The sequence below is a fragment of the Lithobates pipiens genome, unplaced genomic scaffold, assembly GCF_037356315.1.
Source record: "Lithobates pipiens isolate NorthernLeopardFrog02 unplaced genomic scaffold, aLitPip1_a1.2 Scaffold_23, whole genome shotgun sequence".
NCBI classification, from domain to species: domain Eukaryota; kingdom Metazoa; phylum Chordata; class Amphibia; order Anura; family Ranidae; genus Lithobates; species Lithobates pipiens.
Window position 1 is genome coordinate 267895783 of NW_027507785.1, and position 9352 is coordinate 267905134.

The 9352-nt window shown below is 40.3% G+C and overlaps 1 protein-coding gene across 4 annotated transcripts in view; it reads left to right on the top strand.

Annotated features, from left to right (window-relative positions):
- LOC143928330 (histo-blood group ABO system transferase 2-like) overlaps window positions 1-4317 on the top strand; it is a 48524-nt gene extending 44207 nt beyond the window's left edge. For all 4 annotated transcript variants that reach the window (XM_077453181.1, XM_077453183.1, XM_077453182.1 and 1 more), the window contains one exon: window positions 968-4317. In XM_077453181.1, the coding sequence (XP_077309307.1) occupies window positions 968-1652 (685 nt within the window). In that variant the 3' untranslated portion in view covers window positions 1653-4317. The remainder of the gene's footprint in view (window positions 1-967) is intronic.
- Window positions 4318-9352: the final 5035 nt, after the last annotated feature.

The following is a 9352-nucleotide window of genomic DNA, read 5'->3' on the forward strand; positions in this document are numbered from 1 at the left end:
TGCCTGCAAATGGCAAGTTATAAGACCTGACTGGGTCAGAGTTTGGCCTAACCATGTGCTAGCTGTGCCTGGAGTTAATGCCTTGTACACACAGTTGGAAATTCTGACGGAAAAGGTCCGATCGGATTATATTCTTGGAAAATCCGATTGTGTGTGGGCTCTATTGTACTTTTTTTCCGTCAGCAATTCCGACTGAAAAAATTTGAGAGCAGAATCTCAAATTTTCTGACAAAAAAAATCCGATCTGACTTTTTCCGATCGTTTGTAGAGAATTTCGATCGGACAAAGTGCCACGCATGCTCAGATCAAATTACAAGACCTAAGCTATTGACTACTAGCCTCAACGTAGTTCCGTCGTAACGAACGTCATCACGTGCCGAACAATCGGATTTTCCAAAAACTTTGTCTGACCGTGTGTATGCAACACCAGTTTAGGACAAAATCCATAAGTATTGTGCAAGAGAGAGAGTGAAAGTATTCAAGCAGGAGATGTGCTGGAGGAGACTGGAGAAGTGTTATGTACAAGGAGTGTACATAGTTCTGTCCCAAATTGACTGTTCTATAATACTATTGGGCATCCCATATAGTCCCATCTCTATCCAAGTTCAAATCCCTCAACACAAAACACAAACAAGCACATGGAGTGTTCACTGTCTCCAAGGTGATTGGAAAGTGAATGCTGGGCTGGGCAGAGTGACAGGTGGGCCACAACTTTTAGCAGCTCCTTTGGGGGCACTGCTACATATCTCTGCAGCTCACTGTCATGACAGCTTCAAAAAAAATGTGTTGCTGGTTTTATTTGACCTGGTACTGATAATGTCATTATTTAGGTTTCCATCAGTTAAATACAAAGGGAAAATAAAATGGTTAATTGAAATTCGTACAGCTGTATTTGACAATATCAGATTTTTTTTTAAAAAAAATTTGTGTTTAGAGTGTTTTTTAACAATGGAATCTTTATTTACAGGTACATTCGGTTTCTTGGTCCACTTCTAGAAACAGCAGAACGTTTCTTTATGGTTGGCCACAATGTTACGTATTATGTTTTTACTGACAATGTCAGTAATTTAGTTAAACCCAAAATGGGTGAAGGTCGCAATCTGCAGTTGCATGAAGTGTCTGCTGACAAGCGATGGCAAGATGTGTCCATGCGACGAATGGAGATTCTGCAAGCCGTTACAAAGGAGCAGATGCCAAATGAGATTGACTACTTGGTATGTGCTGATGTGGACATGGTCTTTAATGATCATATGGGAGTGGAAATCCTTGGTGACCTATTTGCTACAATCCATCCAGGGTACTTCCTTGCTGATCAACAAGGATTTACATACGAGCGACGGCCTATTTCTGCTGCTTACATACCCTATGGGGAAGGGGACTTCTATTATATGGCAGCATTGTATGGTGGGAGGGTGGAAGAAATCTACAAGCTTAGCACAGCTTGCCATAATGGAATCAAGGAGGACAAGAAAAAGAACATTGAAGCCGTTTGGCAGGAGGAGTCCCATCTCAACAGATATTTGGTATACAATAAACCTACCAAAGTACTTTCTCCAGAATATATTTGGGACACAAATTTGCCCAATGGCGAATTAATAAAAAGAAAACGATTTTTAGCAGTACATAAAAACCATGAGGAAGTAAGAAACTAAAATGTTCTGGCCATTTCACAAGGAACCAAGTGTATTAATTTATTACCATTCTTTAGAATGAGGACCTTTAATACAATGGACATAGCCTTTCTTTCGTTAATAATGAGAGTTCATTATGGTTCACTTATTATGGAAGCTTCATACCATACTTTGTTAAAAAAGGGTAATCAGGGATTTTATTACTGTTGGAATGAACATTTTTAATTAATTTGCATTTTGTTGCAAAACAAAATTGATCTCGATCCATAAATAATTCTCGGTATACATGTGCCTTGGAATATAGTCGCACCACCTAGCTCCAGGTGTCAACCAGCTGTGCATATTTTTTTGTTGAAGAAGAAAATGTACATATAATGGAATTTTTTTTATCAGTTTCATTATTAATTAAGAAGAAAAAAAAAAGTGGTTTGAACTTTAAACATGATGTTGCAGTCTGGAGAATTAGGTTCCTGCTTAAAGGCTAAAATAGAAATGTCAAAGATAAATAGCATCCATGTATTGTAGAGAATAAACAAAGAGTCACTGCACTGTTCAATTGATGTCATGCATCCCTAAATTACTAGTTAGTAACCAAAGAGGTCACTGTTTTTACTGCAGTCACAACAAACACCATCTAAGAGCCATTTTGGCCAAGTTTCTATTTGATTTGACTTAGACCCCTTTCACACTGGGGCGCTTTGCAGGGGCTATAACACAAAAAATAGCGCCTGCAAAGTGACCTGAAAGGGCTGCTGCTGTCTTTCCAATGTGAAAGCCCCAAGGCCTTTCACAATGGAGCGGTGCACTGGCAGGGCGTTAAAATAAGTCGTGCTAGCAGCATCTTTGGAACGGTGTATAACACCACTCCTTCACTGCTCCTGCTCATTGAAATCAATGGAGTAGCGTGGCTATACCGCCAGCATAGTGCTGCTGCAGCGGTGCTTTGCCATGGTTTTAACCCTTTCTTGGCCGCAAGACGTGGGTAAAAGCACCCTGCTAGTGGCCGAATAGCGCAGTGAAATTCACAGTAAAGCGCCGCTAAAAATAGCGGCTCTTTACCGCTGACGCATCCACCACCCCAGTGTAAAAGGGGCCTTAAGCTGGCAATGGGAGGATTGTAATTCAGGCAGTTCTGCAGGGACAAGTAACTCTACTGATCAACGTCTCTTGACCAGGGCTGTTGGAAATTTTTCATTCGTTCAGCATCTGCAGCCAATTGGAGTGACAGCAAAGGAGTCCCCGATGACAGAATACAATAGCACAGGGGGAAGGATTGCTCCAGCTACCACACTTGCGTGGATGGGGGGATCCGTTCATATATTTTTGATCGGCTCACTGGCTGATCGCAAAAAAATTATATGTATGGCCACCCTTGGGACCCTTTTAAACGGGGTGGACTGCAATCTGCATGCTTAGCAAGGGATATGTCCTCTGACCCCTGCTAAGCAGGCAGATTATAGGTCTGTGTCTGCTACGTTTATGCAGAGCGGACATTGATACAGCCCGCTCTTCTGCATAGGTGGTTGGATGTAAAGAAGACTGCCTGTCCATTTACACCTGACTGCTATCCGATCCCTGAAGTGGAACAGATCCTCATCTGTCTGTTTTTAATCGGATTGAATGTATGCAGGTGTAAACAAACACAGAGGAGAATGGAGGTTCCGATCAGGTGTGCCTGAAAAACAGACAGGAGAACCCGATTGGAACATTCATGTAAAAGGGGCTTTAAACGCATGAGGAGGGGGATTGATAACAAGAATGTAGCCAATTCGCTTTTAAATTTTTATTGTGTAAGCTGTGTGGAAAACATGAAAGAAAGAAGCTGATTAGTTGCTATGGGCAATGGTACCAGCTGAGATAGTATTTGTCTCAGACACTTTTAAAATCCCCCCCCAGGAGTCAGTGGTTCTTAAAAAAAAATAACAATTAGGTCTGTTCAAACAAAAAAATGATGGCTTCTTCTAATACCTACATACATAGTCATGCATAAGGCTAGGTTCACACTATATGGGGGTACGGGACTGTGTATAATCGCATGCAGTCCCTAACTAAAAATTCATTTCTGTTAGCATATGTGCAGGGGTGCCATAAATTCTTAAAGACACCCTCGTTTACTGGAAATTGCAGTGCATTTTCCCATATCGGGAACCCCATAGCACTATGTTATTTTCCTTTGGCTGTAATTTTGGAAAGGGTATAGGGACCATACATATATTATATTATATTATATTATATTATATTATAATATATATATATATATATATATATATATATATATATATATATATATTTCTCTTCTAGACCTCTGTGTTGCTCACCCTTTAGTGAATACACTGAAGAAAATACGCTATACACAGTACCCAAAGAGCTGTTTATGTAAAATAGATTGAATCAGCAAACATATTTTAATACATGTGATCTATAGTAGACAGGTATAAGCAACTTTTTTGAGTTAATGAGCTTTACCAAGCAATCCACATTCCCAATTTAAAATAAGGTCATGAACTATGAGTTATGCTTAAAGGATTGAGTTTGCAATGCAAATGGAAAAAAAATGCATTGCAGATATGCTGGACTTTACTGTCTATAGTAGAGGGAGAAGTTTGGAAAAGTATGAGCACTTTTAAAAGAGAGAACTTACTCCTACAAATAAAGAATTACCAGTTGTGGTTTGGATTATATTGTATGGACAGTTTTCTAAGACTTTGTGTCAATCACGTGAAAGCCAAGGTGACCCTCAGGAGACTTAGATCTTTCTGGTAGAATATCTCCCAAATAGCCTGGAATACCTAGGAATCCTTTAGAAATTCTACAGTTTCACCCGGGAAAAGGGAAGAATAGGCTTATTGCTCAACTTGCTTCTCTTGCAACCCTTCAAGATTAAAAGGAAATTCTACTAGTTGCTTAGTTTCTTTTAATATTTTTTTATAGGTTTTTACGCCTTTTTAGACTAGTATACTAGTGGTAATCCTGGACAAATTTTTGCACCTGACTGGGAAGCTACAAAAAAAACTTGTGGCCATGTAAAATTTAGGGGAGCAAGGAATTTCAATATTGATGTAGGGTCTGATGGTCCTGTCTGTGGCTGCCCTCTTGAGGAATACTACATGCAAAGCTGAATGGGCACTTGAGCCACCAGGACTAAATACTTGTAAGCATGGAATCAGAAAAACTTGAGAAGGAAACAATGTGGGTTATTTACGAAAGGCAAATCCACTTTGCACTACAAGTGGTATTTGATAATTTGATCATTTGGTGGTATTTGATCACCTCTGCGGTTTTTATTTTTTGCGCTATAAACAAAAAAAGAGCGTCAATTTTGAAAAACCCCGCAATATTTGCTATAATAAATACCCCCGAAAATATATATAATTTTTTTACTTTAGGCCAATATGTATTCTTCTACATATTTTTGGTAAAAAAAAAATGCAATAAGCATATATTGATTGGTTTGCGCAAAATAGATAAATGGAATTTTTATTATACATTTTTTTTTTTACTAGTAATGGTGGTGATCTGCGATTTTTATTGGGACTGTGACATTATGGCAGACTCGCACCCTTAATCTTAATGAGAAAATACACACATAAAAGGGAAAGTGACAAACAGTGGAGGGAAAATAATTTAAAGTAAATAAGTGGCCGTTCATGTGCACTGGCTGGACCCTGAGACCTGGAAGACAAAAATTGGCCTGGAATTAGCTAAAAGGCGCAGTGCAGAAAAAGTTTTAGTGACTGTGATCATGTGCCTGTTCACATAGTGGGGCACCACACCCAAGTGTTATGAAGCGCACCCCTAGGGCGACTACTCCAAGGAGGCAAAGACAATGCAGACTCTTTGCCTTCCCAGCCCATGGCCAGACAATATAGATACACTCAAAAAAGGAGGAACTGGGCTCTTCTAGTTTACTCAATGGAATTACACACATGCCCCGACAGCCTGAGCCACCATCACTCCAGCAGGGGTACATAGCCAGTCACTCCAGCAGGGGTACATAGCCAGTCACTCCAGCAAGGACACTGATAATACAGGTACTACACTTGCTCTTAGCCAAAATGCTGAGAACGTATACCTATACCTCCTAAGTCATATGATCTGTTACCGTTGCAGCGGTGGAAGTATTGGCTAACCAGAAAGACCGAAACTTACAGGGATAGCCCCTATTGGCATACGTGACTTGATGATAAAAGGCAGGTTAGAGTTTACCAAATGCATCCAGAAGTGTATCGTGAGAGGAGAGGCCTGCTTCCAGTACACTTTGCGATTTCTTTACATGCATAAAATAATAGGAGGCTTAGAAGAGTTCTCTTAGCTACCGGGTTAAAGTGATACTAAAGTCTTGTATTTTTTTGTTTAAAAATAACAAGCATGTTATACTTACCTGCGCTGTGCAGTGGTGTTGCACAGAGCAGCCCAGATCCTCATCTTCTTGGTTCCCTCACTGGCTCTCCTGGCCCCTCCCTCCTGCTGAGTGCCCCCACAGCAAGTAGCTTGCTATGGGGCACCCGAGCCTAGCCACTGTTCTGTGTGTCTATTCAGACACAGAGCTGCATCTCGGCCCCACCCCCTCTCTCTCTTCATTGGCTCACTGACTTTGACAGCAGTGGATGCCAATGGTGCAGCTGTGTGTCTCAGCCAATCAGGAGGGAGAGTCCCGGACAGCCAAATCTCTTGTGGAATATTGCTGGATCGAGATGGGGCTCAGGTAACTATTAGGAGGCTGAGGGGGAGCTGGACACGGAAGTTTTTTTTTATCTCAATGCAAAAACTTCTGCCTTTAGAACTACTTTAATGTAAATTTTTATATTTAGGTGATTTACTATTACATCTACATCAAACTGATTCCAATAATGTCTATAATAATGATCTATAGATCAGAAAATTATTTTGGGGGTTCCCTGAGACCTAATGATGTTTTGTAGGGTTCCCCCGACTTAGAAAAGTTGAGAACAGCCAGCCTAATAGATATTATATATTGTGTTGGGGTGACCTCACAATGACATCAGGGTAAAACTGCCTTTTGATTGAATATTTTCTTTATGTATTTATTTTTTTAAAGATCTGTATAAATGTACAAAATAAAGCAATATTTTCTGTGTTTTTTTATATTTAAAAAAATTTTGTGGTTTCTAATTATACACAAGGGGAAACCTTACAGCACACATACATACTGTGCTTGCTGTTTAAACCACCGTGAAATTACACTTTTATTTCAACTTAATACGGCTGATATACTAAAGGAACTGAGAATCCCATCTTAAAAAATTGTGTGAATATTCACTTTTTTCGAATCCTGTGATAAGCATCTGCACTTGATTGGGTATTCAAAGTGAAAAGGAAATTGCATTTCAAACAAGTGGATCTTGGACATGAACATTAACACAATGAGTGAAGATTCTGTCCCCCTATAGGGGAGATTTACTAAAACTGGTGCACACAGAATCTGGTGAAGCTGTGTGTAGTAACCAATCAACCTCTAGATTTTAGCCCTCGTTCACATTGAATGCGAGTTGTAAATCATGTGACTTCATCTGAAATTGCATGATTTCAAAGCCGCCTCAGTGCGACTTCAAAGCTTAATTGAAGAAGCAGAAGTTAGAATTTGATTAGTTACTGTGCACAGCTGCACTAGATTCTGTGTGCTTCAGTTTTAGTAATTTTTTAGTAATTCAATGTGTTTAATGATGTAGTCCCATCACAATCATTCAGCTTTTAGCACTACACACAGCCAATAGAGGAACAGAGCAAGTGCAAAAGTCTTCATGAACTAGTGTGTAATGAGGAATAAAATGTAAAAAATTATGAAAACGATCTTCAAACATAATAACAGAGTAAAAACCTAAAAAAAAAAAAATGTATGAAACTTAAAATTGACAAAGAGTAACTCCACTTTTGTTATCCTCTGGGTGGTCTATGTACATTGCAAGGGTTTTAACAAACTTTATTGGAGATTCCTACCTTTTTGTTATTCTGAAGAAATCCCTGGTTTTGTCTGTGTCCATGTGGTAAGTGAATCTTATGGGAGTGGTTTCATAATTATCAATCAGCTATTGCACTTGCAGGACTCTAATGAAGAAAAGGCAGGGTCTGTGTCCTTCTAGATGTGATTTCCCTTTGGGAGTATCTCACCAAAATGAAATATTTGTTGCAGGGCATGCCTAATATCTGACTTGTATCTTAGTGCAGACTTCTGGAAAAATCAGTGAGCCAATCACACAAGCAGGAAATTATGTTACTGAGGGGTGTTCTGTGCACATTGTGTGTACAGAATACCTCCAGGTAGCCATATTGCATTGCATTTTACAGAAAATTACAGACCTGCAGATTGAAAAGGAAAGGTCATTTTTAATAATATTCAATTACAATATGACTTGAGTAGTGTATATGCCATATTATAATCTTTTTTTTACTTAGTTTTTTTTTCCCCACGAAAGTGGATTTACTATTTAAAGCTCAACTCCAGACAAAGCTATAGCTGCTGTTTCTTTTAATATGTAATTCTTGCAATAAAAGCACAAATATTTTTATTCCTCTAAGCCCTTGTACACACGGTCGGACATTCCGACGGAAAATGTCAGATCGGACCGTGTTGTCGGATAATCCGACTGTGTGTGGGCTCCATCGGACTGTTTCCTGGGCTCTAAAACTTCCCCCAACAACATGATCCGATCGGACTTTGTCTGATTTTGTGTAGAGAATTCTGATCGGAAAAAGTGCCACGCATGCTCAGATCAAATTCCTAGACCAAAGCTATTGGCTACTAGCCTGAAAGTAGTCCTGTCGTAACAAAATAACGTCATCACGTTATGTACGATCAGATTTTCCGACAGCTTTGTCCGACCGTGTGTATGCAACAAAAGTTTCGGACTAAATCCGACGGATTTTGTTGTCAGAATGTCTGACCGTGTGTACAAGGGCTAAGACAGTGATGGCGAACCTTGGCACCCCAGATGTTTTGGAACTACATTTCCCATGATGCTCATGCACTCTGCAGTGTAGTAGAGCATCATGGGAAATGTAGTTCCAAATCTGGGGTGCCAAGGTTCACCATCACTGCTCTAGGAGCTCTCTCTAAGCTCCACTGATGTACAGCAGAAGCTGCAGTTTTAGGCAGGTGTGGTTTGGCCTCCCTGCAAGGGTGGCGCTGTTTAGAAGCTGCTGTGCAGATAGGGTGGAGGACAATGTTCCTTTGAGGTCTCTGTAGGTGTCGTTAGGGGTGAAGCTGCCCAATTGGATGCTGCCGTCCTCACTTCTGTGACCATCTTTGGTATGGATGGTATTAAAAAATACCACTGTCCCCTTGGGTTGACTTTCGTTCTGCATAGTGGGTAGGTCAAGGACAGAGTTCCCACTGGTTAGTAACAGCTGGATTAGCATAGGGACAGGTTCCTGTGGAGGAGGGACAGAGTATGGACTGTCATTGTGTCTCAAGCAGTAGCCTTCCTCATTCAGGGACCCCATCAGATGTCTACAGTGTGCATAGATATCCCTTGCCTGGTTTATTGTAAGTGCTTTGGTTCAGTGTGGCCGTGTCTTCCGAGTTATTGTACTTTATCAGCATTATCACGTTAGTACATGTTACACAATCAACCAGTTTCCATGTGAGTTCTATTCCCCTGTGGGCAGTGAATATGGGTCCCACTTACACACTTGTAGCTCCTTGCTGCTTCGAAACAGAGTCTATGAATGATACCACACCAGTTTGTTCTGCCCTCCTCACT